Source organism: Procambarus clarkii, chromosome 53 (genome assembly GCF_040958095.1).
Source record: "Procambarus clarkii isolate CNS0578487 chromosome 53, FALCON_Pclarkii_2.0, whole genome shotgun sequence".
Taxonomy (NCBI): domain Eukaryota; kingdom Metazoa; phylum Arthropoda; class Malacostraca; order Decapoda; family Cambaridae; genus Procambarus; species Procambarus clarkii.
Window position 1 is genome coordinate 4,222,583 of NC_091202.1, and position 16,342 is coordinate 4,238,924.

At 41.5% G+C, this 16,342-nt stretch overlaps 1 protein-coding gene across 1 annotated transcript; it reads right to left on the reverse strand.

Annotated features, from left to right (window-relative positions):
* Positions 1–1,967: 1,967 nt before the first annotated feature.
* Positions 1,968–12,616, reverse strand: LOC138352317 (mucin-22-like). The gene is made up of 4 exons (XM_069304693.1): positions 12,502–12,616; positions 11,949–12,161; positions 2,388–2,689; positions 1,968–1,982 (listed from the first exon to the last, which is right to left on the reverse strand). Exons 1-4 carry the CDS (start codon positions 12,614–12,616, stop codon positions 1,968–1,970), a joined length of 645 nt encoding a protein of 214 aa, XP_069160794.1.
* Positions 12,617–16,342: the final 3,726 nt, after the last annotated feature.

Sequence of the window (16,342 nt, forward strand, 5' to 3'; positions counted from 1 at the left end):
TACTACTCGAGTGCCTGTAGTTACTGCACGAGTGCCTGTAGTTATTACACGAGTGTTTAGTTACTACATGAGTGCCTGTAGTTACTACATTAGTGCCTGTAGTTACTATGCGAGTGCCTGTAGTTACTACATGAGTGCCTGTAGTTACTACACGAGTGTGTAGTTACTGCACGAGTGCCTGTAGTTACTGCACGAGTGCCTGTAGTTACTGCACGAGTGTCTGTAGTTACTACACGAGTGTCTGTAGTTACTGCACGAGTGCCTGTAGTTACTACACGAGTGCCTGTAGTTACTAGACGAGTGCCTGTGGTTACTACACGAGTGCCTGTAGTTACTACACGAGTGCCTGTAATTACTGCACGAGTGCCTGTAGTTACTACACGTGTGTGTGTAGTTACTACTCGAGTGCCTGTAGTTACTACTCGAGTGCCTGTAGTTACTGCACGAGTGCCTGTAGTTACTACTCGAGTGCCTGTAGTTACTACTCGACTGCCTGTAGTTACTACACGAGTGTCTGTAGTTACTACTCGAGTGTCTGTAGTTACTACACGAGTGCCTGTAGTTGCTGCACGAGTGCCTGTAGTTAATACACGTGTGCCTGTAGTTACTTCCCGAGTGTCTGTAGTTACTACACGAGTGCCTGTAGTTACTACACGAGTGCCTGTAGTTACTACACGAGTACCTGTAGTTACTACACGAGTATCTGTAGTTACTGCACGAGTGCCTGTAGTTACTACTCGACTGCCTTTAGTTACTACACGAGTGTCTGTAGTTACTACTCGAGTGTCTGTAGTTACTACACGAGTGCCTGTAGTTACTACACGAGTGCCTGTAGTTACTACACGAGTACCTGTAGTTACTGCACGAGTGCCTGTAGTTACTGCACGAGTGCCTGTAGTTAATACACGTGTGCCTGTAGTTACTTCCCGAGTGCCTGTAGTTACTACACGAGTGTCTGTAGTTACTACTCGAGTGTCTGTAGTTACTGCACGAGTGCCTGTAGTTACTGCACGAGTGCCTGTAGTTAATACACGTGTGCCTGTAGTTACTTCCCGAGTGCCTGTAGTTACTACACGAGTGTCTGTAATTACTACACGAGTGTCTGTAGTTACTGCACGAGTGCCTGTAGTTACTACACGAGTGCCAGTAGTTACTACACGAGTGCCTGTAGTTACTACACGAGTGCCAGTAGTTACTACACGAGTGCCTGTAGTTACTGCACGAGTGCCTGTAGTTACTACACGAGTGCCTGTAGTTACTACTCGACTGCCTGTAGTTACTACACGAGTGTCTGTAGTTACTACTCGAGTGTCTGTAGTTACTGCACGAGTGCCTGTAGTTACTACACGAGTGCCAGTAGTTACTACACGAGTACCTGTAGTTACTACACGAGTGTCTGTAGTTACTGCACGAGTGCCTGTAGTTACTACACGAGTGCCTGTAGTTACTACACGAGTACCTGTAGTTACTACTCGAGTATCTGTAGTTACTACACGAGTGCCAGTAGTTACTACACGAGTGCCTGTAATTACTACACGAGTGCCTGTAATTACTGCACGAGTGCCTGTAGTTACTACACGTGTGTGTGTAGTTACTACTCGAGTGCCTGTAGTTACTACTCGAGTGCCTGTAGTTACTACTCGAGTGCCTGTAGTTACTGCACGAGTGCCTGTAGTTACTACTCGAGTGCCTGTAGTTACTGCACGAGTGCCTGTAGTTACTGCACGAGTGCCTGTAGTTATTACACGAGTGTGTAGTTACTACATGGGTGCCTGTAGTTACTACATTAGTGCCTGTAGTTACTATGCGAGTGCCTGTAGTTACTACATGAGTGCCTGTAGTTACTACACGAGTGCTTGTAGTTACTACACGAGTGCCTGTAGTTACTACACGAGTGCCTGTAGTTACTACACGAGTGCCTGTAGTTACTGCACGAGTGCCTGTAGTTACTACTCGAGTGCCTGTAGTTACTGCACGAGTGCCTGTAGTTATTACACGAGTGTTTAGTTACTACATGAGTGCCTGTAGTTACTACATTAGTGCCTGTAGTTACTATGCGAGTGCCTGTAGTTACTACATGAGTGCCTGTAGTTACTACACGAGTGTGTAGTTACTGCACGAGTGCCTGTAGTTACTGCACGAGTGCCTGTAGTTACTGCACGAGTGTCTGTAGTTACTACACGAGTGTCTGTAGTTACTGCACGAGTGCCTGTAGTTACTACACGAGTGCCTGTAGTTACTAGACGAGTGCCTGTGGTTACTACACGAGTGCCTGTAGTTACTACACGAGTGCCTGTAATTACTGCACGAGTGCCTGTAGTTACTACACGTGTGTGTGTAGTTACTACTCGAGTGCCTGTAGTTACTACTCGAGTGCCTGTAGTTACTGCACGAGTGCCTGTAGTTACTACTCGAGTGCCTGTAGTTACTACACGAGTGACTGTAGTTACTACTCGAGTGACTGTAGTTACTGCACGAGTGCCTGTAGTTACTACTCGAGTGCCTGTAGCTACTGCACGAGTGTCTGTAGTTACTACTCGAGTGCCTGTAGTTACTGCACGAGTGTCTGTAGTTACTGCACGAGTGTCTGTAGTTACTGCACGAGTGTCTGTAGTTACTGCATGAGTGCCTGTAGTTACTGCACGAGTGCCTGTAGTTACTCGAGTGCCTGTAATTACTACTCGAGTGCCTGTAGTTACGGGTTAATGAACGTACAAAAGTTTCTTTGACTATCACTAAAAACAACAATTGTTGTTTGTAGATGGTCGGCCACCACCAAACCTAACATTTCCTAGGCCTAGCATCGTACACATATGTAATAAATGTGGCCTAGGAGAGGGTAAGTTAGGTTTATAGTTGCTCTCACGTTATGTTATGCCTATGGCTCTCCAATGTTATAAATCGTGAACCTTTTTATGGGTATAATTGTCTGTATTTTGTACATTCCATCGAAGGTAACTTTAGGAATATATTTGATAGAAGATGTATTGCAAAATTTACAGTGGGTTCGTAAGTGTGGTTAATCGTACTGGTATTCCCTTCACCCTCCTCTAACCTGTCCTCCTAATAAAACGTCGCATTTTTACATATACTTTACCTAAGCTCAAAAATCGTCGTACTAGAAAATGGTAGCGGCTAGCGAAATTGACATACTGTCCCGTTTTCTGTTTTGGGTCCTCTAGTAGGTTAGGATAAGGGTACTGTAGGCATATAATGGGTTCAGGGACCCATCCTATGGACGGTGGTGGAAGGAGGAGTTAGTGACGCAATTTGTGCCTCACTAACTCCTGAATCTCTAGTGTGTGACAATTTTACGACTGTCTAGTTCCTGAATCTCTAGTGTGCGACAATTTTACGACTGTCTGGTTCCTGAATCTCTAGTGTGCGATAATTTTACGACTGTCTGGTTCCTGAATCTCTAGTGTGCGATAATTTTACAACTGTCTGATTCCTGAATCTCTAGTGTGCGACAATTTTACGACTGTCTTGTTCCTGAATCTAGTGTACGACAATTTCTTGACGTTGGGGAACCTTAGGAGGACCGGCTGATATGAGCACAAATTAGATGTTAACCGCCTGCGATCCGTTTCTTTTCTACAGGGTGAAATTTCTGGCGACTACAAGACGGTTATGGTGGCCATCATTAGGGAGTAGAAGTGGCGGAGGCACACCTCCAGACATTCCCCGAGACTTGGAGTAGTACCATGGAGGTGAATAATGACTCGTAGTGATCTAATCTGACGCCTGCAAATATCCGGAGACGTCAAGAAGGAACATATTTATTTATTTTAGATCAGCTGTATTATCAGTTCAAATTATTAGGTCACGATAAAGTGTTTTGATGCAAATCTTATTTGGTATTGTATAAGCATTAATTTGTCGCTGTGTGGTTATTGATACCACCTGGTGAGAAGCTACGGATTAACAAGTTCCCGATTTAATTTCGACTATTTATGATCGAGCTGTAATATATTGTCTGGTCACAAGGGTTGTGTTCCTAAGGACCGTTAATCAAGGATGGAGGCGTCCCATATTTAGAGGCAGTGTGGTAATCTTTTGTTCTTGTGGAGGTGGAATGTATGTATGTAAAGTATGCTTCAAAGTTATACATTACTTCGCCTCACATTCTAATGAATTTGATATCTTTACTTTAAGTGTTTTGTCATAACATCACACAAGAGTTTTAGTTAAAATTATTTAAGGAGCAGCTAGAAATGCTGAATTTTTATGTCCTCTGTTATAAATTTCTAAGTTTTCAGGTTGTAGTGAATTTAGATTTATGTAGAATTAAAACTTTTTGATGATTACCAAGCATTTTTTTGTTCCATTAATCTATGTGCTTCCATCAGTCGCTTTATGTAAGCTGCCCAAATGTAGTGATTTATAAACCATTGTCATATGAAACATATCAATAAATTTATATAAAGCACTGAAAATTTTATTAATTCAGTTGTGTTAAGTTAAAGGTAACCAAGTTTAGAACAGGACATTTTGGAATTGTCCATTAACAGTGCAGAGTGATTCCACCCTTTCTATAATTAATTACTATTTCTCTTGATTCACTCCTTATTGTTTTACCTTACACCGCATCATATGCTATCAGTAGATGATTTTAAAATTATATCTAATATACTTCTTTCCATAATTTGGCTACTGACATTCGTCACATATGCTATTTACTACACAAGCATTAAATAATTATTAACAAAATCTGATCAAAATGTATATATAACAAGAGATAGTTATTGATATTTCCTCCCTTAATGAACTAGGCACCATCCAGCACTATACCTGACACACACAACATCAGTATGTGGAGAGTATGTCACACTAACACGGCTCACACACCACATAGTCGGTCATGTACAACATCAGTATGTGGAGAGTATGTCACACTAACACGGCTCACACACCACATAGTCGGTCATGTACAACATCAGTATGTGGAGAGTATGTCACACTAACACGGCTCACACACCACATAGTCGGTCATGTACAACATCAGTATGTGGAGAGTATGTCACACTAACACGGCTCACACACCACATAGCCGGTCATGTACAACATCAGTATGTGGAGAGTATGTCACACTAACACGGCTCACACACCACATAGCCGGTCATGTACAACATCAGTATGTCACACTAACACGGCTCACAGACCACATTGTTGGTCATGTACAACATCAGTATGTGGAGAGTATGTCACACTAACGCGGCTCACACACCACAGTCGGTCATGTACAACATCAGTATGTGGAGAGTATGTCACACTAACACGGCTCACACACCACATAGCCGGTCATGTACAACATCAGTATGTCACACTAACACGGCTCACAGACCACATTGTTGGTCATGTACAACATCAGTATGTGGAGAGTATGTCACACTAACGCGGCTCACACACCACATAGCCGGTCATGTACAACATCAGTATGTGGAGAGTATGTCACACTAACACGGCTCACACACCACATAGCCGGTCATGTACAACATCAGTATGTGGAGAGTATGTCACACTAACACGGCTCACACACCACATAGCCGGTCATGTACAACATCAGTATGTCACACTAACACGGCTCACAGACCACATTGTTGGTCATGTACAACATCAGTATGTGGAGAGTATGTCACACTAACGCGGCTCACACACCACATAGCCGGTCATGTACAACATCAGTATGTCACACTAACACGGCTCACACACCACAGTCGGTCATGTACAACATCAGTATGTGGAGAGTATGTCACACTAACACGGCTCACACACCACAGTCGGTCATGTACAACATCAGTATGTGGAGAGTATGTCACACTAACACGGCTCAACACTACACACTACCCACAAGTATAACAAAGGCAGTGACGACGCCTCGGTCCTTCATGGACCATTATCCTGTGAAACCTCGTCATATCTGTGGTTGTCTGCAACATCAGCAAGTGTTGGGTGCAATAATATCAATCCTGGACTCATAACTGAGTTGTCTACAACATCAGCAGGTGCTGGGTACACTAATATCACTTGCACTCGTATCTGTTGATCGTCATCAACATTAGCAGGTGTTGGGGGCAATGATATCACTCTTGGACGCGTATCTGCTGGTTGTCTACAACATGAGCAGGTGTTAGGTGCAGTAATATCACTCTGGGACTCATTTGTGGGTTGTCTACAACATAAGCAGGTGTTGGGTGCAATAATATCACTCTGGGACTCATTTGTGGGTTGTCTACAACATAAGCAGGTGTTGGGTGCAATAATATCACTCTGGGACTCATTTGTGGGTTGTCTACAACATCGACAGGTGTTTGGTGCAGTAATATCACTCTTGGACTCATCTGTGGTTGTCTACAACATCGACAGGTGTTTGGTGCAATAATATCACTCTTGGACTCATCTGTGGTTGTCTACAACATCGACAGGTGTTTGGTGTAATAATATCACTCCGGAACTCATCTGTGGGTGGTTGTCTACAACATTGACAGGTGTTGGGTGAAATAATATCGTTCTTGTACTCATATCTGGTTGTTTACAACATCAGCAGGTGTTGGGTATACTAATATCACTCTTGGACTCATATCTGTGGTTGTCTACAACATCAGCAGGTGTTTGATACACTAATATCACTCTTGGACTCATCTGTGGGTTGTCTACAACATTAGCAGGTGTTGGGTGCAATAATATCACTCTTGGAATCATATCTGTGGGTTGTTATAACATCAGAAGGTGTTGGGTATACTAATATGACTTGGACTTATGATGGAAAGGAAACCTTCCCCTTAATGTCCGAACTATTGGTTGTGTCCAAAGACAAACCTCTCCTCGTACTCAATATACACCATCTCACACGCTCACAATACTCGTCCAAATAAGGATGGTTTGCAGATATAGTAGCCAATCCTCCTGTTTTGATAGTACTTATAGTAACAATGAGGCCCATAGTACATACACTGAAGTACAACCAAATTAGAAAGAAATTGATACTATTAAATTTAGACAAACCGGAATACGATTTTTACTTATGTTGTAATGACAAACTATTAACCTAACCTAACCTTCCTAGGCCTAATACACGCTACCTGAGGCCTAATATAGTACATATGCAGGCGATGAGTCACAATAACGTGGCTGAAGTATGTTGACCAGACCACACACTAGAAGTTGAAGGGACGACTTCTTTGGTTATCCTTTGCATTTCATCAACTGTGCCTACTCTCAAGCTAAACGAAATTTCTTTCATCCTAAACCTGCTTCCAACACTAGTAGCACTGTACTATGCCTTCCCTTCATATCTGAACTCAAAACTTTTACCAATACCTTTCGTCCTCTTGACATTAAACTCGCCTTTCGACAAACTAACACACTTCGTAGCAATCTAGTTCACACTGCTCTTCCTGCTTCTAATGCTGCTGGTGTCTACTCTATTTCCTGTTCATCTTGTCCTCTCCAATACTTTGGCGAAACTGGCCGTACACTGAATGACAGACTTAAAGAACACAAGAGAAGTGTTAAGTCTGCAGACACTAACAATGCTCTCTTCTGCCATGTGAGGGATTCTAATCATCCCATTGATTGGTCTTCCTCCAAAATAATCTTTCCTGCCTCTACTCTACACAGACGCCGTCTTGTAGAATCGGCTCTTATACACAATGTACCCAACATGAACTTGAGTCCTGGCTTTGTTGCTGTGGACTCTTCCCTTTCACAGTATATACTCAAATGCTCTAATCTTTCTAACAAACGTGACTTAACATAAGCTTACCCCTTCCATTTATCTTTCTTTCTCTTTCCTTTTCTTTCTCTCTTCTCCCTTTTTCTGTTCATTGTCTTCTCCTACGCTCCCTTGCTATCCTTTTCTTTTTCCTATTACTATCTCCTTCGGTGGTTATAATGGGAGCTGCCTCGTATGGGCCAATAGGCCTTCAGCAGTTCTCATTATTACTACATATGTGTGCTATACATTATTAGTACATATGTGTGCTATACAATCTTGAGGTTATCTTGAGATGATTTCGGGGCTTTAGTGTCCCCGCGGCCCGGTCCTCGACCAGGCCTCCACCCCCAGGAAGCAGCCCGTGACAGCTGACTAACTCCCAGGTACCTATTTACTGCTAGGTAACAGGGGCATTTAGGGTGAAAGAAACTTTGCCCATTTGTTTCTGCCTCGTGCGGGAATCGAACCCGCGCCACAGAATTACAAGTCCTGCGCGCTATGCACCAGGCTACGAGGCCCCTCGGCCTAGAATTTTTTTTTTTAGTTTTATTTTTGAACTTCATTATTTTCGGACTTTATAAATGTTAATAGTACAAAATTCTACAATCTAATTGCTTAGTACATCAATATTTGTACTATGGTGTAAAAAGTACTATCTAAACAGGAGGATCCCCTTCACTGTCAAGCCCGTTGATGCCAAGATTCTCTTTCGGTTCGTATTACCAATGTTTTTCCTAGTATTCTTCTGTCCTTGTCCCCGTGGAGGGTCCCTCTTCCCTAATTTTGTACTTCCCTGACCTGCATCACTAAAGCTTTTACCTCCTACAGTTCTGAAATGCCTTTTCCTTGAGCACTTTTCTTCACACTCCCACTCTGTTTCCGTCTTCACCGATGGGTCTATGTCTGCTGACGGTGTGGGCTACTCTGTTGTTTTCCTGACCACACTTATATGTGTCGCTTTCCTCCAGAGGCTAGCGTCTTCACAGCAGAACTTTATGCTATTCTCTATGCTCTTCGTCTCCTGCTTTCTCGTTGTCAATCCTCCTTTGTGGTGGTAGTTAACTCTCGAAGTGCCATCATGGCTTTGGGGTCCTTTAATCCGATCCACCCGGTGGTCATCGAGATTTAACATTGGCTGTTTCTTATCTCCAGTAAATTTAAGTCGGTAGAGTTTTGCTGGGTTCCCTGCCATGTTGGTGTCTCTTTAAATGAGCGTGCGGATACTGCCGCTAAGGAAGCTATCCATACTTTTCCCATCTCCCGTTAAGGTATTCCTTATTCCGACTTTTACCCAGTTATTCATTCCTCCATCTTTGCCCGTTGGCAGGGTTGTTGGTCTTCTGTTACTGGTAACAAACTGCGTACTCTTAAGAGTAGTGTGTCCCTGTGGCCTTCCTCCTACCACCATAACCGGCGGTGGGAAACAGCTCTGGCAAGGTTGCATATTGGCCATACTCGCTTAACTCATGGTCACTTAATAGAGCGCCGCCCTGCTCCGTATTGTCCAAATTGCATTGTCCCTCTTACAGTCGTGCATATCCTTGTTGAATGTCCTGACTTCCAGAACGAGCGTGTGTCTTGCTTTCCGACCGTTCCTCGCTGTCACTTGTCCCTCGATTGAATTCTTGGTGAATCGGATACTGTTGATATCGTTCGCCTTATGTGTTTCTGTTCTCGTATTGCCATCCTTGGTGATATTTAGCGCCCTCTGATTATGCCGTACATTTGATGGTGGTACATAGCCTTCCCGGTTTGGTGCCTTCTTTTGATAATTACTTACTGAACAGGAAGATGGGTTGATCACACTGATGCTGAGTTTGTTGTAAGTTGTAAGGTAATGCTAGAGTTTGTTGTAAGCTGATACTAGAATTTGTTGTGAGCTGATACAAGAGTTTGTTCTAAACTGAAAATAAAATTTGTTGTGAGCTGATGCTGGAGTTTGTTGAGAGCTGATACTAGAGTCTGTTGTAAGCTGATGCAAGCTGATACTAGAGTTTGTTATTAGCTGATACAAGAGCCAGGTGTAAGCTGTTACTAGAGTTTGTTGTAGGCTGATACTAGAGTTTGTTATTAGCTGATACAAGAGTTTGTTCTAAACTGATAATAAAATTTGTTGTGAGCTGATGCTGGAGTTTGTTATAAGCCGATGCAAGAGTTTGTTGTAAGCTGACACTAGAGTTTGTTGTAAGATGATACTGGAGTTTGTTGTAAGCTTATACTAAAGTTTGCTGTAAGCTGATAATAGAGCTTCTTGTAAGCTGATAATACAGTTTGTTTTGAGCTGATACTGGAGTTTGTTGTAAGCTTCTGCAAGAGTTAGCTGTAAGCTGATACTAGATGTGTTGAGCTGATGCTGGAATTTGCTTTAAGCTGATACTAGAGTTTGTTGTAAGCTGATACTGGAGTTTGTTGTAAGCTGATACTAGAGTTTGTTGTGAGCTGATACTGGAGTTTGTTGTAAGCTGATACTGGAGTTTGTTGTAAGCTGATACTGGAGTTTGTTGTAAGCTGATACTAGAGTTTGTTGTAAGCTGATACTGGAGTTTGTTATAAGCTGATACTGGAGTTTGTTGTAAGCTGATACTGGAGTTTGTTGTGAGCTGATACTAGAGTTTGTTGTAAGCTGATACTAGAGTTTGTTGTAAGCTGATACTAGAGTTTGTTGTAAGCTGATACTGGAGTTTGTTGTAAGCTGATACTAGAGTTTGTTGTGAGCTGATACTAGAGTTTGTTGTGAGCTGATACTGGAGTTTGTTGTGAGCTGATACTGGAGTTTGTTGTGAGCTGATACTGGAGTTTGTTGTAAGCTGATACTGGAGTTTGTTGTAAGCTGATACTGGAGTTTGTTGTAAGCTGATACTAGAGTTTGTTGTAAGCTGATACTGGAGTTTGTTATAAGCTGATACTGGAGTTTGTTGTAAGCTGATACTAGAGTTTGTTGTGAGCTGATACTGGAGTTGTTTGTAAGCTGATACTAGAGTTTGTTGTAAGCTGATACTAGAGTTTGTTGTGAGCTGATACTAGAGTTTGTTGTAAGCTGATACTGGAGTTTGTTGTAAGCTGATACTGGAGTTTGTTGTAAGCTGATACTGGAGTTTGTTGTAAGCTGATACTGGAGTTTGTTGTAAACTGGTACTGGAGTTTGTTGTAAGCTGATACTAGAGTTTGTTATAAGCTGATACTGGAGTTTGTTGTAAGCTGATACTGGAGTTTGTTGTGATTAAATGCCGGTTACGGATATCGAGAAAGGCTCGTTGACTTCATGCTTCATAAGGAAGATGAATGCAACGTGTCATTTACTGAGTTTGAGTTACTCTCGGCCCTAAACAAAGGTAAAGTTATATCCCCCGGTGAGGATGGGATCACTTATGTCATACTGCGTTTGCTTCCTCTAGTACCAGAAAATCCCCTTCTTGAGCTGTATAATATGAGCTATATTACTAGGGAACTTCCTATCTCTTGGACCAACAGTATAATCAATCAAATTCTCAAGCCCAATCAAGAGAATGCCTCCCGCTCAATTTTGCTTACTAGCTGCACTTGCAAAACATTCGAGAGAATGGTCCTAAACCGTCTCTTCCATTGAAAAAAAACAATGCTATCCCCCAGATATATGGCTTCATGCATGGAAGGAGTGTGCTGTATACTTTAAATCTGGCAACATTATTCACAATTTCATCTATATGTGATAAGGGGTAGGCATCCAGCCCCATTAATCGGTTTATTGTTTGTGAATAATTTTCAACCATTCTTTTCTTGTGATTTTCTCCTCTAGTTACTAATACCTGTGCTCACCATGGAGAATTACTGTACCTAATTATCTCTTCACGCAGCATCCGTGCTGTCTCAGATTCAATAAACATCTTGTCAGCCTCAGAATGCCGTCTGGATTTTACAGCAATCGGCTTGCAGTATGGTGTTAAATTACTGAAGAGCGATGGAGCAGGTACTTTGACGGCAGGTAATCCACCTATTCTAAGGTGAGCGTTTTTCTCCTCCAAAAGTCATTTCGAGCACGGAATGATTTCGCTAAAATTTATGGCCCAAAATCACATCGACACAGAAATCGGGTAACACTTTGATATTCACATCATGGTAAGTTTCTCCTTGCAGTTCTAAAGTCTACAGAACACTGACGAGTAACCCGCTCTGCTCGACAATATTCTTATGAATAAAGTTATCAGTGCACTGACTGGAATCCCATTGACTTTAGAGCTAAGAACTGATTTACCGAGGCATGAGGGTGAAGTCCCAGCTAAAGTAGCAAACATAGAATCTGAATGTCGGGTGTTTGAAGCACCGTTACACTGTTTCAAAGATCGATAGACCTTAGCATAATGACCCTTTTTCTTGCAATTCATACACAGAGCCTCCCTAGCTGGACATCGACTGCGAGGATGCCGAATGTAACCACAAAAGAAGCACTTGAAAACACTAGTTGTAGCTGCGGAAAATGTTTCAACTTATTTTTCTACAATTCCTTGTCCTCTTGAGTCCTCCAGGTCTAATGAATGTGTCACGGCAACGTTTGTAGCTCCTGGCTGAACATAAGAGGCAGAAAGTTTCTGTGCCGTTTCTCGAACTTAAGCCTGGTAAGTCTAAGGCTGACTGTAAGTCTAAAATTTTATTTTCAAGTAAGCGCTGCCTTATTGTGGCAGAACCTAGCCCATTAATGAAAGCATCTCTCACACAGTTATCACAAGCTTCTGCTGCAGTCACGGCTTTGAACTGACAATCTTTAGCTAATAATTTCAATGCCCGACGAAACTGGTCAATCGACTCACCGGATTGTTGGCGTCGATTTGCAAGCACATACCTTGCGAATACTTCATTCTTGGACTTTACAAATAGTTCCGTTAGGGATTTCTCAGCCGCATCATACGTAGTGCAGTCAGCCATGTTGTCGAACACACGTGGAGCAACGTAGTTTATCAGGAGATAAAGCTTGTCAACGGTGAGAGTTGTTTGTTGTACTGTTAAAGAGAAGTTTTTGAATGTTTTGAGTCAGTGACGCCATTCTTGAGAGGCGTTGGTGGAGTTTGGGTCAGTAGCAAACCGCTCAGGCCATAGGAACCGCTCCATGTTCACTCCCTGAATTATTTGATCAATAAATTGAGGTAAACAAGTACATTGTCAGACTTGTGGCTTTATTGATCAAATAATATCAGTACAATTACATTCTTGCCAAGCCACTAACACGCATAGCGTTTCGGGCAGGTCCTTAATCTAACATATCAGGTAAGATGAAAAGGTACATTGTAGCAAGGTTTTATATCACCAAACAACTACATTATAAATTGACACGAGGTCATTGCACTGGTAAGGATATATGTCTTAAGTACTAATATTGGAGAAGTGGGTACTACAAGATACAGTGGGAGTTTGAAGCACAAGGTAGGATGAAATTAGGTACTTCAAGGTTTTACTTATGCATAGGGCATGTTACACACGCCTGTTTTTTTTGTTTTTTTTTTCATCGGGAAGTGAGTTCCAAAGACTGGGGCCCATTTATTTGTATGGAGTGTTTGCACAAATTTAGTTTGACTCTGGGGATATCAAAGATATATTTATTTCTGGTGGTAATCATGGTTTATATTACACTTATCAAGGAAAAGTTTCAGATCAAGATAGCATTTATGAAAAATGTGATGTCATTTTTCCCCTATCATACGACCTCTCCTATTTCTTATATACATCAATGATCTGCCTAATGTCTCTAACATTCTTAATCCTATATTGTTTGCTGACGATACTACCCTCATCTACTCAGACCCCAATCCACACACTTTAAATAATGTTGTAAATAAGGAATTAAAAAAAGTCCACTTATGGATGTCAACCAACAAACTCACAAAATATAAAAAAGACCTACTACATCTTATTTGGAAGCAAATCAACAAATGCAACTCAGTTTCAGATAGACAATGTTAACACTTTCGCGCTTTAGATTAGAGATAACTCGTCGCCTTTTTTTCTTACGATTCCGCATAACAGCCTACTTTTCTCGTCCATCGAAAAAATATTTCTATAAATTCCATTTTTTAACCGAAATGGATGGGGATACTCTCAGATTGGCCTTAGCCTTATGACTCAGCCTTATTGGCGTGGAACAGCGAGGAATGGCCAACAACAACAAGCATACCACATGTTCCCGACATAGATGCCAGCGCAGCTCCTCCTGCTGACGCGGCAGTTTCAACACCCGGGCCATCTGGTGCGAGGCGTCCTCTGTTCACCTCAACACCTCAAGCCCACTCATCAACCACAAATTCTGAAATGGACATTGAGGACATAGAACCACTTGATGTTTCTGATTTCATAGAAGATTCTACTACAAGTTTGGTGGTTCCTGTAGAAGACAATATTCCTCCAGTGCATCCAAGAAATACAAGAATTATAGATTCAGAACAACGTCTCGACTACAAGTTGACGCATGAACTCGTGCACTTGGCTAAAAAAAGAAGATGCCGTGTTTGTTTCATGTCTGGCAAAAGGAGGGACGTGATATATGGATGTAAAACTTGTGATGTGGCACTGTGCGCTGCGCCTTGCTACACAAGGTACCACAGAAGAAAGATATTTTGGGTGGAGAAAAAATAACCACCGGCAACAGCTTCACTCCACCTAAGAAACATCAGATGAGCAACTTCAGGATCAGAAGCCTGAAGATGGTGGAGTGAAGAAAAAATGCTCAACTGTTGATCTTCAATCAACATAGACAGGGTAAGTACACCTATTTGGAATTTTTTATCATCTATAAGAAGTTATATTATATACGTTTTGTAGAGAATTTATTTGCGAATTTTTTGGTACCAGAATGAATATTATATCACATAAACTTCTATGAGTAAAAAAAAAAAAAAAAAAAACAAAGTATGTTTGGGGGTGTGGCGGGTGTGGCGGCCATGTGGCAGTGGGTTCCCTTTAGCCGTTGATATATCCAACACGTGGGAAATATTTGTATGTGTTATGTTTATGTCTGTGTAGGGAATTTTACTGCGATCACTGTCATACAAATTATAAAATGTTTCAACAAGTATAAACAGGACAAACATCAAACGAACGAAAACAATGCGTTCGTTTCTGCCGCGAACGCATACTGAGCGTCGTGGTTCTATATTTGGCGCTTCTCTTACACATGCTTTGTAAAAATGTTATACATTTCATCTTATAGAAATTTTATTGCGAACACATTGGTATAAAAAAGAAATACGTACATAGAAAAGTAGGGTCAGGAAACGTATAAACTTTCCAAGCATGATTTCCCCCCTGTGTTTTCGCCAGTGCGCTCGCGGCTAACTACTCTCCACTTCACACACTCTTGCGGGTGGGCAATTACCTATATTAAACATTCATATGCATATGTCCGTGTAGAGAATTTTATTGCGATTCCAATGATACCAAAATTAGCGATGTAGAACAACTGTAGGCTTCGCAACCATTAAGAGAGTGGAAACATTTTGTTGCTGTTTGGCGCTCTCGGCGAGTGATCTGCATAGTTTTTTATTTGGTGTTGATACTCCTTATGTTTGGGCGGCATTTTATAGGTATGCTCTTATAGACAATTTTATTGCGAACACAGTGATACCAAATTTAAATACGTGCGCCTTCAATTATTGTCAGGACAGTCAAAAGAGTGTACACTTTTTCGGTCTTACCGCGTAGGCGCGCGAAGTGCCAAAAGCATCTAGGGTATTGATTTTTTTTTAGCGCCGAGAGCGCGAAAGTGTTAACATCAGCAATAATAATGATAGAAAGTTCCTTGGCCTGTACTTAGACAAGAGACTCAACTTTAGCACATGTACAGGACGGGTTGCACATTCAACACATAACCAAGCAAGTCTCAAAAACGGTTGGTATACTCTCTAAAATCAGATATTATGTTCCAAACTCTGCTCTCCTCTCATTATACTATGCGCTAATCTATCCATATCTTACATATGGTATCTGTGCATGGGGTTCAACCACTGCAAGCTCATCATCACCCAACAAAAACCTTCTATTAGAACAATAGCAAACGAAAACACTCAGCCCCCTATTTAAATTCCTAAACATGCTAAACATAAACTCACTCCACACATTCTCTTGTGCTATTTACATTTATAAAACCTTGTTCTGAAACTTTTCCTGGACAGATGTAATAGAACCCATAATCACCACATCTGAAATAAATATATCTTTGATATCCCCCAGAGTCAAACTTAATCTGTGTAAACACTGCAAATAAAGGGACCTAGTCTATGGAACTCACTCCCTGACGAATTTAAAAACTGTCCAACTTTTGCCTTATTCAAAAATAAACCCAAAAAATTACCTAATATCATCTTCATAGTGTCCTACCTACTGCTTGAAACGTGCAGTGTATCAAGTGTTACCCAATCCCCAATATATGTACCTAAGCAATACTTTACAATTGTAATCATTGCCATTTCTTATATCATGGTTGTTATATTGAATGCATATTTTACTGCATTATACCTTGAAATAATCCTCAAGTTTTGCTACAATGTACCTGTTGATAACCCTCAAGTTTTATTTTAATGTACCTTCTAATATTTGTCAAATTTTGTCAAATATATATATGCGAACAAGCCTGAATGGTCCCCAGGCATATATGCAACTGAA

Bases quoted from the DNA above. Each gene is read 5' to 3' on its own strand.
- LOC138352317 (XM_069304693.1), bottom strand. From the start codon at position 12,616: ATGGCTGACTGCACTACGTATGATGCGGCTGAGAAATCCCTAACGGAA. The intron at 12,162-12,501 runs GTGAGTCGATTG...CATTTTCCGCAG, and splicing joins AAATCGACGCCAACAATCCG to CTACAACTAGTGTTTTCAAG. The intron at 2,690-11,948 runs GTAAATCAGTTC...CCGTAACTACAG, and splicing joins GACTTCACCCTCATGCCTCG to GCACTCGAGTAGTAATTACA.